General features: G+C 45.9%; 1 protein-coding gene across 14 annotated transcripts in view; it reads left to right on the top strand.

Annotated features, from left to right (window-relative positions):
• Positions 1-21,742, top strand: part of LOC106568778 (neogenin) — a 271,322-nt gene that overhangs the window by 209,119 nt on the left and 40,461 nt on the right. For all 14 annotated transcript variants that reach the window (XM_082969724.1, XM_082969719.1, XM_082969717.1 and 11 more), the window contains exons 10-12: positions 4,018-4,166; positions 10,597-10,735; positions 10,900-10,949. In XM_082969724.1, the coding sequence (XP_082825850.1) occupies positions 4,018-4,166; positions 10,597-10,735; positions 10,900-10,949 (338 nt within the window). The remainder of the gene's footprint in view (positions 1-4,017; positions 4,167-10,596; positions 10,736-10,899; positions 10,950-21,742) is intronic.

Raw genomic sequence — 21,742 nt, 5'->3', positions numbered from 1 at the left:
TCTCCCCCGCCACGGCTCAGCCTATTCATCTCTCCCCCGTCACGGCTCAGCCTATTCATCTCTCCTTCTTTCTCCCTCGTCACGGCTCAGCCTATTAATCTCTCCTTCTCTCTCCCTCGTCACGGCTCAGCCTATTCATCTCTCCTTCTCTCTCCCTCGTCACGGCTCAGCCTATTCATCTCTCCTTCTCTCTCCCCCGCCACGGCTCAGCCTATTAATCTCTCCTTCTCTCTCCCTCGTCACGGCTCAGCCTATTCATCTCTCCTTCTCTCTCCCTCGTCACGGCTCAGCCTATTCATCTCTCCTTCTCTCTCCCCCGTCACGGCTCAGCCTATTCATCTCTCCCTCGTCACGGCTCAGCCTATTCATCTCTCCTTCTCTCTCCCCGTCACGGCTCAGCCTATTCATCTCTCCTTCTCTCTCCCTCGTCACGGCTCAGCCTATTAATCTCTCCTTCTCTCTCCCCCGCCACGGCTCAGCCTATTCATCTCTCCCTCGTCACGGCTCAGCCTATTCATCTCTCCTTCTCTCTCCCTCGTCACGGCTCAGCCTATTCATCTCTCCTTCTCTCTCCCTCGCCACGGCTCAGCCTATTCATCTCTCCTTCTCTCTCCCTCGTCACGGCTCAGCCTATTCATCTCTCCTTCTCTCTCCCTCGTCACGGCTCAGCCTATTCATCTCTCCTTCTCTCTCCCCCGTCACGGCTCAGCCTATTCATCTCTCCCTCGTCACGGCTCAGCCTATTCATCTCTCCTTCTCTCTCCCCCGTCACGGCTCAGCCTATTCATCTCTCCCTCGTCACGGCTCAGCCTATTCATCTCTCCTTCTCTCTCCCCCGCCACGGCTCAGCCTATTCATCTCTCCCTCGTCACGGCTCAGCCTATTCATCTCTCCTTCTCTCTCCCCCGCCACGGCTCAGCCTATTCATCTCTCCTTCTCTCTCCCCCGCCACGGCTCAGCCTATTCATCTCTCCTTCTCTCTCCCCCGCCACGGCTCAGCCTATTCATCTCTCCCCCGCCACGGCTCAGCCTATTCATCTCTCCCCCGCCACGGCTCAGCCTATTCATCTCTCCCCCGCCACGGCTCAGCCTATTCATCTCTCCCTCGCCACGGCTCAGCCTATTCATCTCGCCTTCTCTCTCCCCCGCCACGGCTCAGCCTATTCATCTCTCCCTCGTCACGGCTCAGCCTATTCATCTCTCCTTCTCTCTCCCCCGCCACGGCTCAGCCTATTCATCTCTCCCTCGTCACGGCTCAGCCTATTCATCTCTCCTTCTCTCTCCCCCGTCACGGCTCAGCCTATTCATCTCTCCCTCGTCACGGCTCAGCCTATTCATCTCTCCTTCTCTCTCCCGCCATCACGGCTCAGCCTATTCATCTCTCCTCCTCTCTCCCGCCATCACGGCTCAGCCTATTCATCTCTCCTTCTCTCTCCCTCGTTACCGCTCAGCCTATTCATCTCTCCTTCTCTCTCCCTCGTCACGGCTCAGCCTATTAATCTCTCCTTCTCTCTCCCCCGCCACGGCTCAGCCTATTCATCTCTCCTTCTCTCTCCCCCGCCACGGCTCAGCCTATTCATCTCTCCCCCGTCACGGCTCAGCCTATTCATCTCTCCTTCTCTCTCCCTCGTCACGGCTCAGCCTATTAATCTCTCCTCTCTCCCTTGTCACGGCTCAGCCTATTAATGTCTCCTCTCTCCCTCGTCACGGCTCAGCCTATTAATCTCTCCTTCTCTCTCCCTCGTCACGGCTCAGCCTTTTCATCTCTCCTTCTCTCTCCCCCGTCACTGCTCAGCCTATTAATCTCTCCTCCTCTCTCCCGCCATCACGGCTCAGCCGTTGCCCAGTTTCTGGGTCAGTCTCTTCCTCTCTACCTGTGTCCTTTGCACCTGGCACTCCATAATGTGTGCCGGCGGGAGCCTAACTACCCATGGGGATAGCAAAGGGGGCAGCCAGTGCCAGGGACAAATGTGTCTGTCTGTCTGACAGCATCTCTTCTAGGTTAGAAATGAAGGTTTAAACTGTTGACCTGATTCCAAGAACCAGACCTGGACCAACCACACTGCATCCCTCACTGTATATAGTTTACACACACCAGACACCTACTATATATACTGACAAATGAGATCCTCCGTGTACTACCGGGCATATCTGCAGCTAACACACAGCGAAGGTACATGTTCCTTTCCCTTAGAGAAGAATTGGGGTATTTGTCAGTGAAACTGGGGTCTCAAGTATTTTCCATGTTTGTTGGACAAAGGCGTAGTTTGTATTACATATAGAAACAACATGGTCTGTCTGTTAAAACACTGCTATTTGTTCCGTGTGTGTGTGTATACAGTGTATTTTGATTTGTTTAACACTTTTTTGGTTACTCCATGATTCCATATGTGTTATTTCATAGTTTTGAGGTCTTCACTATTCTACAATGTAGAAAATAGTAAAAATAAAGAAAAACCCTTGAATGAGTAGGTGTTCTAAAACTTTTGACTGGTACTGTATATACTCTACCATTCAAAAGTTTGGGGTCACTTAGAAATGTCCTTGTTTTTGAAAGAAAATGTTAAAAATTGTCTATTAGTCTTGTCTTCACTGTTGACGTTGAGACTGGTATTTTGTGGGTACTATTTAATGAAGCTGCCAGTTGAGGACTTGTGAGGTGTCTGTTTCTCAAACTAGACACTAATGTACTTGTCCTCTTGCTCAGTTGTGCCCTGGGCCCTCCCACTCCTCTTTCTATTCTGGTTAGAGCCAGTTTGCGCTGTTCTGTGAAGGGAGTAGCACACAGCGTTGTACGAGATCTTCACTTTCTTGACAATTTCTCGCATGGAATAGCCTTCATTTCTTAGAACAAGAATAGACTGACGAGTTTCAGAAGAAAGGTCTTTGTTTCTGGACATTTTGAGCCTGTAATCGGACCCACAAATGCTGATGCTCCAGATACTCAACTAGTCTAAAGAAGGCCAGTTATATTGCTTCTTTAATCTGCACAACAGTTTTCAGCTATGCTAACATAATTGCAAAAGGGTTTTCTAATGCTCAATTAGCCTTTTAAAATGACGAACTTGGATTAGCTAACACAACGTGCCATTGGAATACAGGAGTGATGGTTGCTGAAAAGGGGCCTCTGTACGCCTATGTAGATATTCCATTAAAAATCTGCCGTTTCCAGCTACAATAGTCATTTACAACATTAACAATCTCTACACTGTATTTCTGATCAATTTGATGTTATTTTAATGGACCAAAAATTGGATTTTCTTTCAATAACAAGGACATTTCTAAGTGACCCCACACTTTTGAACGGTAGTGTACATGCATTCACACAACATCCTCAACACCACAGAAGTTCTCTCTTGAGGACTAAGTATGGTTAATGATGCATTACATTTGCCACACAGCTCAGTTTCTCAGACCCTTTCGTTATCCCTCTAGAGACTACATCCTCTAGTAGATGTGTGGCTCTCCACACCTGCTACCACAGTCTCATGTTAAACAGCTACGCCGGCCGGCACCAGAGCTGTTAATTGAATGTAATGACTCACGTCCCTGTAGAGCAAACAACAATGGAAACACCCCCCTCCCTCCTCAACCACTTGGTTTAGTCCCAGCCTCTCTCTCTCTGCTAACCAATTCCAATTAACTTAATACTTCAAATAAATTCCTCTCTAAACCAAGCATGACCCTGTCTCTCCCCGCTCCCCCCTCTCCCCTACTGGAATACCATGCTAGGGGGATTGGTGGGATGATGTGGGGGAATGACCACAGCATGTGTGTCAGGCTTTGCGGTTACAGAAATAAACAGGGGGACATTCCAAAATGTCAGTCTTTCAAATTGGGACCGAATTGTCTCCAAGTGATTGAATGAGAGTGTGGTTTTGTGCAAGTGTGGTTTTATGATATGGCTTACATATGAAAAAAATACAAATATTGAGATTTGGGGGGAAAATGCCTTCCTGTGTCTTTTTTATTTTGGGATTCATACTAAGTGTCCGCTGTTTCCTTTGGTGTTTCCAGTGCAGGTTCCTGGCCCCGCCCCCAACCTCCAGGCTGTGTCGACCACACCCACCTCCGTCACCCTCAGCTGGGACACGCCCCTCACTGGCAACGGCGACGTCCTCACCTACAAGGTCTACTACATGGAGAAGGGTCTGGACCTGGAACAGGTAAGACCCAGTGTGATGGGTTGGGAGTTAGATGGCCCTATATGTTGAAATAGTGATCCATCATATTCTGTGAGAGAGATTAGTTTTGTGATGGTGTAACAAGAAGACTGCAAACAAGCAAAACAGAACAGCGAAATTAACCGTTGCTTTTTCCGGATTAGCATCAGCGATATATCAGCACCATATAGCCCATTGAAGTGTCCCAGCTCTGTCACAGCCCAGTAGACTGCCTTGAAACTCCTGTTCCCCAAAGCGCCAAAGCCTCTGCTCTATTCCCACTCTATCAGAAAGCTGGCAGCACCACCCTCCCTATTCCCCAGTCTCCCAGCAGGCCACAGTGCAGCGCACCGCAGCACAGCCTCCTGAGTCATCCAGCCCTGCCAGCCCAACCAGCCAGGCGTTAAAGAGCCTTTAATATGATAATGGATGAAATGTCAGCCAGCACAACGAGTAATGATGCTGTTGCTGCTGCCATCCCTCGCTCCCTAGAGGAGAGAGAGAGAGGCTGACAGGAAGAGAAGAGGCTGATCAGACTATCTCTTTATCTGAAGAGAGGAACAAAGGTTGAATCCAGAGAACAGGGTAGCTAACGGGGTGTTAGAGTGGATGAATTATTGAGACGGGGAAGGCTTCAGGAAGTGGCATGTCTACAGGGAGGAAGCTGTCACAATGGCGCGCCTGACTTCAGTTGAACAGTTAGACACTGTGGTTTTACTACCCAGGGATGAAGATTAGGGCGGTCCCCAAATAGAAGGGGCTCTTTAAAATAAGTAGTTAGGTTTCCATCCAATTGGCAACAGATTTTATGCAAATATTCAAAAATCTGCATCAGAACAATATGCACATTTTCACACCAGATAACTGTTTCTATCAAATGTACTTGTTGCGGTTAAAAGGCTGTGCGTGATGACGTAGTGCCCATAAAAGAACTTTTGCGGTTAAACTCCCATGTACCGAAAAAATTTAAAAAAAGTTCAATGTGTTTCTATCGCATTTCCAACGACTGATGGTTTTGTCACAAAAAATGTTGCGTTATATAGTGAATGTGCCAACTCTGGTCTTGGCATGTGCACTATAGACAACAGCTCGCAGATACAATGTGTGTATAGCCTACATGATAAGATTATTATGGACAAAAAGAGCAAGATTATTTTATCATGTCATCAGAATTAGACCCTTGATATTTATTGGAAAGGAGCATGAAGCTCATCACCGTGCGCTTTCACCACCCTGTGAAGTTCATCATAAAAGAAAAGATTAAGAACAGACACTGGCCTTGAAGGCAGAGTTCCTCTGTCCAGTGTCTGTGTTCTTCTGCCCATTTTCATCTTTTCTTTTTATTGGTCAGTCTCAGATATGGCTTTTTCTTTACAACTCTGCCTAGAAGGCCAGCATCCCAGAGTCGCCTCTTCACTGTTGACGTTGAGACTGGTGTTTTGTGGGTACTATTTAATGAAGCTGCCAGTTGAGGACTTGTGAGGCGTCTGTTTTTTCAAACTAGACACTCTAATGTACTTGTCCTCTTGCTCAGTTGTGCACCGGTGCCTCCCACTCCTCTTTCTATTCTGGTTAGAGCCAGTTTGCGCTGTTCTGTGAAGGGAGTAGTACACAGCGTTGTACGAGATCTTCAGTTTCTTGGCAATTTCTCACATGGAATAGCCTTAATTTCTCAGAACAAGAATAGACTGATGAGTTTCAGAAGCAAGTCCTTTGTTTCTGGACATTTTGAGCCTGTACTCGAACCCACAAATGCTGATGCTCCAGATACTCAACTAGTTTAAAGAAGGCCAGTTTTATTGCTGCTTTAATCAGCACAAGTTTTTATCTGTGCTAACATAATTTTAAAATGATAAACTTGGATTAGCTAACACAACCTGCCATTGGAACACAGGAGTTTCTGATAATGGGCCTCTGAACGCCTATGTCGATATTCCATTAAAAATCTGCCGTTTCCAGCTACAATAGTCATTTACAACATTAACAATGTCTACACTAGGGATGCACGATATATCGGTGAACATATTGTAATAGGCCGATATTAGCTAAAAATGCCAACATTGGTATCGGCCTATGTCTAGTTTAACACCTGATGTACAAAACTGATGTCAAAGCTGACATGCATACCAATTTAACGAAGGCACATGACGTAATGGTGCCACGTAAAATTTTGCGCTATAAGTGCAACATAGCATTCCTAAACTAGCCCACAATCTCTGCTGTGTGGATCGAGCAGTCAACAAGACATTTGAAAAAGTAAGAACATTTCAGTGAGACAACTCAAAGGCGAAATCCATTAAAGCCAATATAATGGAATTCATTGCCCTTGACAATCAACCGTTCTCTGTCGTGGGTGATGTTAGCTTTCGCAGACTGGTCGAGCACCGGTACACACTACCAAGTGCGCTATTTTTCAGATGTTGCCCTACCGGAGTTACACAGTAATAGCGTCACTATTAGCTTCACGACATACTATGGAACGCCGTTTGGGTCTTTGCGTGTCAAAAAATATACAGTAGCACTGTCAAAGCTGTACTAAAAAGTCTGCAAACATCGGCCACGAACGATGTGTTTACAATACCGCGTTAGTAATAAAGCATAATTTGTTCGACCGCAACTTCTGGGGTAGCTAGCTTTAGCTTGGTACCTAGCTAGCACCAATACAACCAGCCTGAGAACTGCAGTCATTTTCATTATTCTTAGCAATGATTTAGGAATCCTTGTGAGTACGTACTAGCTAGGTTGCCACTTGTTGTTCGCCTATTGAAATTGAACTTCAGTTCATGAAAATAAATAGCTAGCCAGCTACTTAACCCTGTTGCCCAAAGCTAACGTTATAAGCAGCCAGCTAGCTTCATCTGGCTAGTGAGGCTCGACCTGACCGGGTTATGTGTTGTGAAGCTAGCCACAATAAGGATTAAGTGTAACCGATGTGAAATGGCTAGTTAGTTAGCGGTGGTGCGCGCTAATAGCGTTTCAATCAGTGACGTCACTCGCTCTGAGACTTGAAGTAGGGTTTCCCCTTGCAAGGGCCGCGGCTTTTGTGGCGCGATGGTAACGATGCTTCGTGGGGTGTCAGTTGTTGATGTGTGCAGAGGGTCCCTGGTTCGAGCCCGGGTTGGGGCGAAGAGAGGGACGGAACCTACACTGTTACATAGGCACAATAGTGGAATTTGCGGTTTTCCTTCAAAATAAAAGTATGTCATTGACAGTGATGCAAATGAATACAAATAGTAGAATTATGCCTATCTATTTTAAAGGATAATCGCAAAGTCCACTATTGTGGCTAATCCTTATTGTGGCTAGCTTCACATAGATGGGTCCGACCACCATTAATGAAATAAGAACTGTCTTATAAATTTGTTGTTTTAGGTGGTAGCTAGCTATTGAAACAGATTGTCATGTTATTTGACACGTCTAATAGTGTTATTTGACACGTCTAATAGTGTTATTTGACACGTCTAATAGTGTTATTTGACGTGTATATCTTTTTGACACGCAAAGACCCAAACGGCTTTCCATGGAAATCTTTGTTGAAAATGAAACGACTGAACAAATGAACAGTGAAACAGCACATCAAGTAAGTGAAAGAAATAGGTTTTGATTATGTTTTACTGGTAATGGGACATGCATAAATGCCAACAAAATAACCTTTTGGTGTGTGTGTGTGTGTGTAACCTTTATTTAACTAGGCAAGTCAGTTAAGAACAAATTCTTATTTACAATAATGACCCGGACGATGCTGGGCCAATTGTGCGCTGCCCGATAGGACTCCCATTCACGGCCCGATGTGATACACCCTGGATTCGAATCAGGGACTGTAGTGAAGCCTCTTGCACTGAGATGTAGTGCCTTGGACCGCTGCGTCCATGTGTGTGTGTTAACTATTTAACTGTACTAGAATGCTTATCGGTATTGTTTTTTTTGGCAAGGAAAATATCAGTATCGTATCGGCCAAAAGTGTCTCATCGGTGCATCACTAGTCGACACTATTTCTGATCAATTTGATGTGATTTTGATTGACAAAACAAGGACATTTCTAAGTGACCCCAAACTTTTGAACGGTAGTGTAGGTGTCAGAAGGGAGGAAGCAGAAAAGTAGTTGTCATCCGCATGGCAATGGTGGGAGAGACCATGTGAGGATATGACGGAGCCGAGTGACTTGGTGTATAGAGAGAAGAGGGCCAAGAACCGAGCCCTTGGGGACACCAGTAGTGAGTACGTAGTGCAGACACAGATCCTCTCCATGTCATGTGATTGCTATTATATCAATATTTGCGCATAAAGGTGTTTCCACCAGCATTTCGCGCATAATTAATTTTACTGACACAAAAAGATCCCACCTTGTCTAGCGAATTTTGTTTTCTGGACATTTGGAAAGTTTAACGACAAATTAGCTCTTTCCATCAGGGCTGTCGTGACATTTTGTATCCAACATGGACTTTACTGCATGAAAAGGTGGATGGAGACCTGGTTAGTGTCACTATACAGTATACAAAAGGGCTGAATGAAAATTAGCTTATTTTTAGATATGGTGGGTGAGTGGGTTTATGCGGGTGCGGGGGTTATGTGTGTGGCAGTAGCAGCTGTAGTAGTAGTGGTGGTGGTGGCGGCAGTAGTAGTGGTGGTGATAGTAGTAGTAGTGGTGATGATAGTAGTAGTGGTGGTGATTGTGATAGTGGTAGTAGTAGTAATAATGATAGTGGTGGTGACAGTAATAATGGTGGTGATGGTGGTAGTAGGGGTGATGATAGTAGTGGTAGTGGTAGCGATGGTGGTGTTAGTAGTGGTGATGGCGGTGGTGATAGTAGTACTAGTTGTGGTGATAGTAGTACTAGTTGTGGTGGTGGTAGTAGTACTAGTTGTGGTGGTAGTAGTACTAGTTGTGGTGGTAGTAGTACTAGTTGTGGTGGTAGTAGTAGTAGTGGTGGTGGTAGTAGTGGTGGTGGTAGTAGTAGTAGTGGTGGTGGTGGTAGTAGTGGTGGTAGTAGTAGTAGTGGTGGTGGTGGTGGTGGTGGTAGTAGTAGTACTAGTTGTGGTGGTGATAGTAGTACTAGTTGTGGTGGTAGTAGTAGTAGAGGTAGTGGTGATAGTAGTACTAGTTGTGGTGATAGTAGTGGTAGTAGTAGTAGCAGTGGTATTAGTATTAGTGGTGGTGGTAGTAGTGGTGGTAGTGATAGTAGTACTAGTGGTGGTGGTAGCAGTGATAGTAGTACTAGTTGTGGTGGTGATAGTAGTAGTGGTGATAGTAGTACTAGTTGTGGTGGTGGTGATAGTGGTAGTAGTAGTGGTGGTGGTAGTAGTACTAGTCGTGGTGGTAGTGATGATAGTAGTAGTGGTGATAGTACTAGTTGTGGTGATAGTAGTCGTAGTGGTAGTAGTGATGGTAGTGGTAGTAGTAGTAGTACTAGTTGTTGTGGTAGTAGTAGTAGTAGTGGTGGTGGTGATAGTAGTTGTGGTAGTGGTGATAGTAGTACTAGTGGTGGTAGTAGTGATGGTAGTGATAGTAGTAGTAGTGGTAGTAGTAGTAGTAGTGGTGATAGTGGTAGGGGTGATAGTAGTTGTGGTGGTAGTAGTAGTAGTTGTGGTGATTGTGGTAGGGGTGGTAGTAGTAGTAGTACTAGTAGTAGTATTGGTGGTGATAGTGGTAGGGGTGATAGTACATTTACATTACATTTACGTCATTTAGCAGACACTCTTATCCAGAGCGACTTACAGTAGTGAATGCATACATTTCATACATTTTTTATCTGTGCTGGCCCCCCGTGGGAATCAAACCCACAACCCTGGTGTTGCAAACACCATGCTCTACCAACTGCTCTACCAACTGAGCTACAGGGAAGGCTAGTAGAAGTGGTAGTAGTAGTGGTGGTGATAGTAGTAGTAGTAGTGGTACATTTTACATTTACATTTTAGGCATTTAGCAGACGCTCTTATCCAGAGCGACTTACAGTAGTGAATACATGCATTTCATAAATTTTTTCCGCATACTGGTCCCCCGTGGGAATCGAACCCACAACCCTGGCGTTGCAAACACCATGCTCTACCAACTGAGCCACACGGGACCAGGTAGTGGTGATAGTGGTAGTGGTGATAGTGGTAGTGGTGATGGTGATAGTGGTGGTAGTGGTGATAGTGGTGGTAGTGGTGATAGTGGTGGTAGTGGTGATAGTGGTAGTGGTGTTAGTAGTAGTTGTAGCGGTGGTATTAGTGGTGATAGTAGCGGTGGTGATAGTAGTGGCGGTGGTAGTAGTTGTAGCGGTGGTAGTAATAGTAGCGGTGGTGATAGTAGTGATGGTGATGATGGTGGTAGTAGTGGTGGTGGTGGTGGTGGTGGTGGTAGTAGTGGTGATGGTGGTAGTAGTAGTACAAAACATAAATCTATAGAAGCACTACTTAACTTTGTATACCACGTCTCTTTTCAACCTCTCAGGACATAGACGCTGGAGCTCTGTCCTACACCTTGATGGGTCTGAAGAAGTTCACAGAGTACAGCATCAGAGTGGTGGCCTTCAACAAGCACGGCCCGGGAGTGTCCACAGGAGACATCACCGTCACCACCCTGTCTGATGGTAAGCAGGGGACAGATGAAGGAGCGGAACTCTTCCTCTCTCATAGGAGAAATGGGTAGATCACAACGGGCTCCTTTGGAAGAGGAAGAGGTTAAAGACCTGGTGTGTTGAGGTGATCTCTCTTGAGTTCTAAAGAGTAAAACACCTTGTTTTTACCCCTACAGTTCCCAGTGCCCCTCCTCAAAACCTCACTGTGGAAGTTCACAACTCAAAGGTAAGCACTAGTCAGGCACTTCTCTTTAGCACACAGACACTCTCCTTACCTCGCAGGTGATGTGATAGCTGTGGGCCTAACCCTGTTTTCCATGCCATTAGCTCTTGTCAGTGGGCTCAGCTCATACTCAGACTGCTAGCGTTGTGCTTGAATCCTGTATCGATCCACCCAGCAAGTGGCTGGAGACTGGGCCTGTCTGAAGGCTTTTGTCTCTCTCTCTCTATCACACCTCCTGTTCAACTCCTACAGCCTCACCCATCTAGAGGCTCATCTCCCACAGGAAGGCTTTCTATCCAGCTTACTTGTGTCCGTTTGTGAATGAGTCAGGAATCAGGACCTCTTGCTGCTGCAGCACATGGAGATGTGTTAAACTGAGTCAGGACCTCTTGCTGCTGCAGCACATGGAGATATTAAACTTCCTCCTCAGCCTGAAGGGTCCCCACTGAAGCCAGCCAATAGCTAGGTTTTACCGTGTCGCCAACTGGTAAGACGCTTCAGGAGGGTGGTCACGTGTGCTATCAAGGCAGAGGTCCTGGGTTGGAGCCTCGACATGAGCCCAATCAGGAGGAAGTGGTACTCGCTAAGCAAGCAGCGTGACGTCCTTTACACTGGCTATAGTAGCAAAATCAATCTCTAACCTGCCTCCTCCTTTAAAGGTTTAGATGTTGCTAGTTGTAAATATCTCTTAGTACCAGTATAAAGATGGGCGGTGTATTTAGTACCACTATAGAGATGGGGGGTGTATTTAGTACCACTATAGAGATGGGGGGTGTATTTAGTACCACTATAGAGATGGGGGGTGTATTTAGTACCACTATAGAGATGGGCGGTGTATTTAGTACCACTATAAAGATGGGCGGTGTATTTAGTACCACTATAAAGATGGGCGGTGTATTTAGTACCACTATAGAGATGGGCGGGGTGTATTTAGTACCACTATAGAGATGGGCGGGGTGTATTTAGTACCACTTTAGAGATGGGCGGGGTGTATTTAGTACCACTATAGAGATGGGGGGTGTATTTAGTACCACTATAGAGATGGGCGGGGTGTATTTAGTACCACTATAGAGATGGGCGGGGTGTATTTAGTACCACTATAGAGATGGGCGGGGTGTATTTAGTACCACTATAGAGATGGGCGGGGTGTATTTAGTACCACTATAGAGATGGGGGGTGTATTTAGTACCACTATAGAGATGGGCGGGGTGTATTTAGTGCCACTATAGAGATGGGCGGGGTGTATTTAGTGCCACTATAGAGATGGGCGGGGTGTATTTAGTGCCACTATAGAGATGGGCGGGGTGTATTTAGTGCCACTATAGAGATGGGCGGGGTGTATTTAGTACCACTATAGAGATGGGCGGGGTGTATTTAGTACCACTATAGAGATGGGCGGGGTGTATTTAGTACCACTATAGAGATGGGCGGGGTGTATTTAGTACCACTATAGAGATGGGCGGGGTGTATTTAGTACCACTATAGAGATGGGCGGGGTGTATTTAGTACCACTATAGAGATGGGCGGGGTGTATTTAGTACCACTATAGAGATGGGCGGGGTGTATTTAGTAACACTATAGAGATGGGCGGGGTGTATTTAGTAACACTATAGAGATGGGCGGGGTGTATTTAGTAACACTATAGAGATGGGGGGTGTATTTAGTAACACTATAGAGATGGGGGGTGTATTTAGTAACACTATAGAGATGGGGGGTGTATTTAGTACCACTATAGAGATGGGGGGTGTATTTAGTACCACTAAAGATGGGCGGTGTATTTAGTACCACTATAGAGATGGGCGGTGTATTTAGTACCACTATAGAGATGGGCGGGGTGTATTTAGTACCACTATAGAGATGGGCGGGGTGTATTTAGTACCACTTTAGAGATGGGCGGGGTGTATTTAGTACCACTATAGAGATGGGGGGTGTATTTAGTACCACTATAGAGATGGGGGGTGTATTTAGTACCACTATAGAGATGGGCGGGGTGTATTTAGTACCACTATAGAGATGGGCGGGGTGTATTTAGTACCACTATAGAGATGGGCGGGGTGTATTTAGTACCACTATAGAGATGGGGGGTGTATTTAGTACCACTATAGAGATATGGGGGGTGTATTTAGTACCACTATAGAGATGGGCGGGGTGTATTTAGTGCCACTGTAGAGATGGGCGGGGTGTATTTAGTGCCACTGTAGAGATGGGCGGGGTGTATTTAGTGCCACTGTAGAGATGGGCGGGGTGTATTTAGTACCACTGTAGAGATGGGCGGGGTGTATTTAGTACCACTGTAGAGATGGGCGGGGTGTATTTAGTACCACTGTAGAGATGGGCGGGGTGTATTTAGTACCACTGTAGAGATGGGCGGGGTGTATTTAGTAACACTATAGAGATGGGCGGGGTGTATTTAGTAACACTATAGAGATGGGCGGGGTGTATTTAGTAACACTATAGAGATGGGCGGGGTGTATTTAGTAACACTATAGAGATGGGCGGGGTGTATTTAGTAACACTATAGAGATGGGCGGGGTGTATTTAGTAACACTATAGAGATGGGCGGGGTGTATTTAGTAACACTATAGAGATGGGCGGGGTGTATTTAGTAACACTATAGAGATGGGTGGGGTGTATTTTGTTAACACTATAGAGATGGCGGGGTGTATTTAGTACCACTATACAGATGGGGGGTGTATTTAGTACCACTATAGAGATGGGCGGTGTATTTAGTACCACTATAGAGATGGGCGGTGTATTTAGTACCACTATAGAGATGGGCGGTGTATTTAGTACCACTATAGAGATGGGCGGGGTGTATTTAGTACCACTTTAGAGATGGGCGGGGTGTATTTAGTACCACTATAGAGATGGGGGGTGTATTTAGTACCACTATAGAGATGGGCGGGGTGTATTTAGTACCACTATAGAGATGGGCGGGGTGTATTTAGTACCACTATAGAGATGGGCGGGGTGTATTTAGTACCACTGTAGAGATGGGCGGGGTGTATTTAGTGCCACTGTAGAGATGGGCGGGGTGTATTTAGTACCACTGTAGAGATGGGCGGGGTGTATTTAGTACCACTGTAGAGATGGGCGGGGTGTATTTAGTACCACTGTAGAGATGGGCGGGGTGTATTTAGTACCACTGTAGAGATGGGCGGGGTGTATTTAGTACCACTGTAGAGATGGGCGGGGTGTATTTAGTACCACTGTAGAGATGGGCGGGGTGTATTTAGTAACACTGTAGAGATGGGCGGGGTGTATTTAGTAACACTGTAGAGATGGGCGGGGTGTATTTAGTAACACTGTAGAGATGGGCGGGGTGTATTTAGTAACACTGTAGAGATGGGCGGGGTGTATTTAGTAACACTGTAGAGATGGGCGGGGTGTATTTAGTAACACTGTAGAGATGGGCGGGGTGTATTTAGTAACACTATAGAGATGGGCGGGGTGTATTTAGTAACACTATAGAGATGGGCGGGGTGTATTTAGTAACACTATAGAGATGGCGGGGTGTATTTAGTACCACTATAGAGATGGGGGGTGTATTTAGTACCACTATAGAGATGGGCGGTGTATTTAGTACCACTATAGAGATGGGCGGTGTATTTAGTACCACTATAGAGATGGGCGGGGTGTATTTAGTACCACTATAGAGATGGGCGGGGTGTATTTAGTACCACTTTAGAGATGGGCGGGGTGTATTTAGTACCACTATAGAGATGGGGGGTGTATTTAGTACCACTATAGAGATGGGGGGTGTATTTAGTACCACTATAGAGATGGGGGTGTATTTAGTACCACTATAGAGATGGGCGGGGTGTATTTAGTACCACTATAGAGATGGGCGGGGTGTATTTAGTACCACTATAGAGATGGGGGGTGTATTTAGTACCACTATAGAGATGGGCGGGGTGTATTTAGTACCACTATAGAGATGGGCGGGGTGTATTTAGTACCACTTTAGAGATGGGCGGGGTGTATTTAGTACCACTATAGAGATGGGGGGTGTATTTAGTACCACTATAGAGATGGGGGGTGTATTTAGTACCACTATAGAGATGGGGGGTGTATTTAGTACCACTATAGAGATGGGGGTGTATTTAGTACCACTATAGAGATGGGCGGGGTGTATTTAGTACCACTATAGAGATGGGGGGTGTATTTAGTACCACTATAGAGATATGGGGGGTGTATTTAGTACCACTATAGAGATGGGCGGGGTGTATTTAGTGCCACTATAGAGATGGGCGGGGTGTATTTAGTGCCACTATAGAGATGGGCGGGGTGTATTTAGTACCACTATAGAGATGGGCGGGGTGTATTTAGTAACACTATAGAGATGGGCGGGGTGTATTTAGTAACACTATAGAGATGGGCGGGGTGTATTTAGTACCACTATAGAGATGGGCGGGGTGTATTTAGTACCACTATAGAGATGGGCGGGGTGTATTTAGTAACACTATAGAGATGGGCGGGGTGTATTTAGTAACACTATAGAGATGGGCGGGGTGTATTTAGTAACACTATAGAGATGGGCGGGGTGTATTTAGTAACACTATAGAGATGGGCGGGGTGTATTTAGTACCACTATAGAGATGGGGGGTGTATTTAGTACCACTATAGAGATGGGGGGTGTATTTAGTACCACTATAGAGATGGGGGGTGTATTTAGTACCACTATAGAGATGGGCGGGGTGTATTTAGTACCACTATAGAGATGGGGGTGTATTTAGTACCACTATAGAGATGGGGGGTGTATTTAGGACCACTATAGAGATGGGGGTTGTATTTAGTACCACTATAGAGATGGGGGTTGTATTTAGTACCACTATAGAGATGGGGGGTGTATTTAGGACCACTATAGAGATGGGGGGTGTATTTAGTACCACTATAGAGATGGGCGGTGTATTTAGTACCACTATAAAGATGGGCGGTGTATTTAGTACCACTATAGAGATGGGCGGTGTATTTAGTACCACTATAGAGATGGGCGGGGTGTATTTAGTACCACTATAGAGATGGGCGGGGTGTATTTAGTACCACTTTAGAGATGGGCGGGGTGTATTTAGTACCACTATAGAGATGGGGGGTGTATTTAGTACCACTATAGAGATGGGCGGGGTGTATTTAGTACCACTATAGAGATGGGCGGGGTGTATTTAGTACCACTATAGAGATGGGCGGGGTGTATTTAGTACCACTATAGAGATGGGCGGGGTGTATTTAGTACCACTATAGAGATGGGGGGTGTATTTAGTACCACTATAGAGATGGGGGGTGTATTTAGTACCACTATAGAGATGGGCGGGGTGTATTTAGTACCACTTTAGAGATGGGCGGGGTGTATTTAGTACCACTATAGAGATGGGGGGTGTATTTAGTACCACTATAGAGATGGGCGGGGTGTATTTAGTACCACTATAGAGATGGGCGGGGTGTATTTAGTACCACTATAGAGATGGGCGGGGTGTATTTAGTACCACTATAGAGATGGGGGGTGTATTTAGTACCACTATAGAGATGGGCGGGGTGTATTTAGTGCCACTATAGAGATGGGCGGGGTGTATTTAGTGCCACTATAGAGATGGGCGGGGTGTATTTAGTGCCACTATAGAGATGGGCGGGGTGTATTTAGTGCCACTATAGAGATGGGCGGGGTGTATTTAGTACCACTATAGAGATGGGCGGGGTGTATTTAGTACCACTATAGAGATGGGCGGGGTGTATTTAGTACCACTATAGAGATGGGCGGGGTGTATTTAGTACCACTATAGAGATGGGCGGGGTGTATTTAGTACCACTATAGAGATGGGCGGGGTGTATTTAGTACCACTATAGAGATGGGCGGGGTGTATTTAGTAACACTATAGAGATGGGCGGGGTGTATTTAGTAACACTATAGAGATGGGCGGGGTGTATTTAGTAACACTATAGAGATGGGGGGTGTATTTAGTAACACTATAGAGATGGGGGGTGTATTTAGTAACACTATAGAGATGGGGGGTGTATTTAGTACCACTATAGAGATGGGGGGTGTATTTAGTACCACTAAAGATGGGCGGTGTATTTAGTACCACTATAGAGATGGGCGGTGTATTTAGTACCACTATAGAGATGGGCGGGGTGTATTTAGTACCACTATAGAGATGGGCGGGGTGTATTTAGTACCACTTTAGAGATGGGCGGGGTGTATTTAGTACCACTATAGAGATGGGCGGGGTATTTAGTACCACTATAGAGATGGGGGGTGTATTTAGTACCACTATAGAGATGGGCGGGGTGTATTTAGTACCACTATAGAGATGGGCGGGGTGTATTTAGTACCACTATAGAGATGGGCGGGGTGTATTTAGTACCACTATAGAGATGGGGGGTGTATTTAGTACCACTATAGAGATATGGGGGGTGTATTTAGTACCACTGTAGAGATGGGCGGGGTGTATTTAGTGCCACTGTAGAGATGGGCGGGGTGTATTTAGTACCACTGTAGAGATGGGCGGGGTGTATTTAGTACCACTGTAGAGATGGGCGGGGTGTATTTAGTACCACTGTAGAGATGGGCGGGGTGTATTTAGTACCACTGTAGAGATGGGCGGGGTGTATTTAGTAACACTGTAGAGATGGGCGGGGTGTATTTAGTAACACTATAGAGATGGGCGGGGTGTATTTAGTAACACTATAGAGATGGGCGGGGTGTATTTAGTAACACTATAGAGATGGGCGGGGTGTATTTAGTAACACTATAGAGATGGGCGGGGTGTATTTAGTAACACTATAGAGATGGGCGGGGTGTATTTAGTAACACTATAGAGATGGGCGGGGTGTATTTAGTAACACTATAGAGATGGGTGGGGTGTATTTTGTTAACACTATAGAGATGGCGGGGTGTATTTAGTACCACTATACAGATGGGGGGTGTATTTAGTACCACTATAGAGATGGGCGGTGTATTTAGTACCACTATAGAGATGGGCGGTGTATTTAGTACCACTATAGAGATGGGCGGGGTGTATTTAGTACCACTATAGAGATGGGCGGGGTGTATTTAGTACCACTTTAGAGATGGGCGGGGTGTATTTAGTACCACTATAGAGATGGGGGGTGTATTTAGTACCACTATAGAGATGGGCGGGGTGTATTTAGTACCACTATAGAGATGGGCGGGGTGTATTTAGTACCACTATAGAGATGGGCGGGGTGTATTTAGTACCACTATAGAGATGGGGGGTGTATTTAGTACCACTATAGAGATGGGGGGTGTATTTAGTACCACTATAGAGATGGGTGGGGTGTATTTAGTACCACTTTAGAGATGGGCGGGGTGTATTTAGTACCACTATAGAGATGGGTGGTGTATTTAGTACCACTATAGAGATGGGCGGGGTGTATTTAGTACCACTATAGAGATGGGCGGGGTGTATTTAGTACCACTATAGAGATGGGCGGGGTGTATTTAGTACCACTATAGAGATGGGCGGGGTGTATTTAGTACCACTATAGAGATGGGGGGTGTATTTAGTACCACTATAGAGATGGGCGGGGTGTATTTAGTGCCACTATAGAGATGGGCGGGGTGTATTTAGTGCCACTATAGAGATGGGCGGGGTGTATTTAGTGCCACTATAGAGATGGGCGGGGTGTATTTAGTGCCACTATAGACATGGGCGGGGTGTATTTAGTACCACTATAGAGATGGGCGGGGTGTATTTAGTGCCACTATAGAGATGGGCGGGGTGTATTTAGTACCACTATAGAGATGGGCGGGGTGTATTTAGTACCACTATAGAGATGGGCGGGGTGTATTTAGTACCACTATAGAGATGGGCGGGGTGTATTTAGTACCACTATAGAGATGGGCGGGGTGTATTTAGTACCACTATAGAGATGGGCGGGGTGTATTTAGTACCACTATAGAGATGGGCGGGGTGTATTTAGTACCACTATAGAGATGGGCGGGGTGTATTTAGTAACACTATAGAGATGGGCGGGGTGTATTTAGTAACACTATAGAGATGGGCGGAGTGTATTTAGTAACACTATAGAGATGGGGGGTGTATTTAGTAACACTATAGAGATGGGGGGTGTATTTAGTACCACTATAGAGATGGGGGGTGTATTTAGTACCACTATAGAGATGGGGGGTGTATTTAGTACCACTAAAGATGGGCGGTGTATTTAGTACCACTATAGAGATGGGCGGTGTATTTAGTACCACTATAGAGATGGGCGGGGTGTATTTAGTACCACTATAGAGATGGGCGGGGTGTATTTAGTACCACTTTAGAGATGGGCGGGGTGTATTTAGTACCACTATAGAGATGGGGGGTGTATTTAGTACCACTATAGAGATGGGGGGTGTATTTAGTACCACTATAGAGATGGGCGGGGTGTATTTAGTACCACTATAGAGATGGGCGGGGTGTATTTAGTACCACTATAGAGATGGGCGGGGTGTATTTAGTACCACTATAGAGATGGGGGGTGTATTTAGTACCACTATAGAGATATGGGGGGTGTATTTAGTACCACTATAGAGATGGGCGGGGTGTATTTAGTGCCACTGTAGAGATGGGCGGGGTGTATTTAGTGCCACTGTAGAGATGGGCGGGGTGTATTTAGTACCACTGTAGAGATGGGCGGGGTGTATTTAGTACCACTGTAGAGATGGGCGGGGTGTATTTAGTACCACTGTAGAGATGGGCGGGGTGTATTTAGTAACACTATAGAGATGGGCGGGGTGTATTTAGTAACACTATAGAGATGGGCGGGGTGTATTTAGTAACACTATAGAGATGGGCGGGGTGTATTTAGTAACACTATAGAGATGGGCGGGGTGTATTTAGTAACACTATAGAGATGGGCGGGGTGTATTTAGTAACACTATAGAGATGGGCGGGGTGTATTTAGTAACACTATAGAGATGGGCGGGGTGTATTTAGTAACACTATAGAGATGGGCGGGGTGTATTTAGTAACACTATAGAGATGGGTGGGGTGTATTTTGTTAACACTATAGAGATGGCGGGGTGTATTTAGTACCACTATACAGATGGGGGGTGTATTTAGTACCACTATAGAGATGGGCGGTGTATTTAGTACCACTATAGAGATGGGCGGTGTATTTAGTACCACTATAGAGATGGGCGGGGTGTATTTAGTACCACTATAGAGATGGGCGGGGTGTATTTAGTACCACTTTAGAGATGGGCGGGGTGTATTTAGTACCACTATAGAGATGGGGGGTGTATTTAGTACCACTATAGAGATGGGCGGGGTGTATTTAGTACCACTATAGAGATGGGCGGGGTGTATTTAGTACCACTGTAGAGATGGGCGGGGTGTATTTAGTACCACTGTAGAGATGGGCGGGGTGTATTTAGTGCCACTGTAGAGATGGGCGGGGTGTATTTAGTGCCACTGTAGAGATGGGCGGGGTGTATTTAGTACCACTGTAGAGATGGGCGGGGTGTATTTAGTACCACTGTAGAGATGGGCGGGGTGTATTTAGTACCACTGTAGAGATGGGCGGGGTGTATTTAGTACCACTGTAGAGATGGGCGGGGTGTATTTAGTACCACTGTAGAGATGGGCGGGGTGTATTTAGTAACACTGTAGAGATGGGCGGGGTGTATTTAGTAACACTGTAGAGATGGGCGGGGTGTATTTAGTAACACTGTAGAGATGGGCGGGGTGTATTTAGTAACACTGTAGAGATGGGCGGGGTGTATTTAGTAACACTGTAGAGATGGGCGGGGTGTATTTAGTAACACTATAGAGATGGGCGGGGTGTATTTAGTAACACTATAGAGATGGGCGGGGTGTATTTAGTAACACTATAGAGATGGGCGGGGTGTATTTAGTAACACTATAGAGATGGCGGGGTGTATTTAGTACCACTATAGAGATGGGGGGTGTATTTAGTACCACTATAGAGATGGGCGGTGTATTTAGTACCACTATAGAGATGGGCGGTGTATTTAGTACCACTATAGAGATGGGCGGGGTGTATTTAGTACCACTATAGAGATGGGCGGGGTGTATTTAGTACCACTTTAGAGATGGGCGGGGTGTATTTAGTACCACTATAGAGATGGGGGGTGTATTTAGTACCACTATAGAGATGGGGGTGTATTTAGTACCACTATAGAGATGGGCGGGGTGTATTTAGTACCACTATAGAGATGGGCGGGGTGTATTTAGTACCACTATAGAGATGGGGGGTGTATTTAGTACCACTATAGAGATGGGCGGGGTGTATTTAGTACCACTATAGAGATGGGCGGGGTGTATTTAGTACCACTTTAGAGATGGGCGGGGTGTATTTAGTACCACTATAGAGATAGGGGGTGTATTTAGTACCACTATAGAGATGGGGGGTGTATTTAGTACCACTATAGAGATGGGGGGTGTATTTAGTACCACTATAGAGATGGGGGTGTATTTAGTACCACTATAGAGATGGGCGGGGTGTATTTAGTACCACTATAGAGATGGGGGGTGTATTTAGTACCACTATAGAGATATGGGGGGTGTATTTAGTACCACTATAGAGATGGGCGGGGTGTATTTAGTGCCACTATAGAGATGGGCGGGGTGTATTTAGTGCCACTATAGAGATGGGCGGGGTGTATTTAGTACCACTATAGAGATGGGCGGGGTGTATTTAGTAACACTATAGAGATGGGCGGGGTGTATTTAGTACCACTATAGAGATGGGCGGGGTGTATTTAGTACCACTATAGAGATGGGCGGGGTGTATTTAGTACCACTATAGAGATGGGCGGGGTGTATTTA

Source organism: Salmo salar, chromosome 26 (genome assembly GCF_965601325.2).
Source record: "Salmo salar chromosome 26, fSalSal1, whole genome shotgun sequence".
NCBI classification, from domain to species: domain Eukaryota; kingdom Metazoa; phylum Chordata; class Actinopteri; order Salmoniformes; family Salmonidae; genus Salmo; species Salmo salar.
Note: the sequence above shows the minus strand (reverse complement) of the source record. Positions and strands in the feature narration are given on the sequence as shown.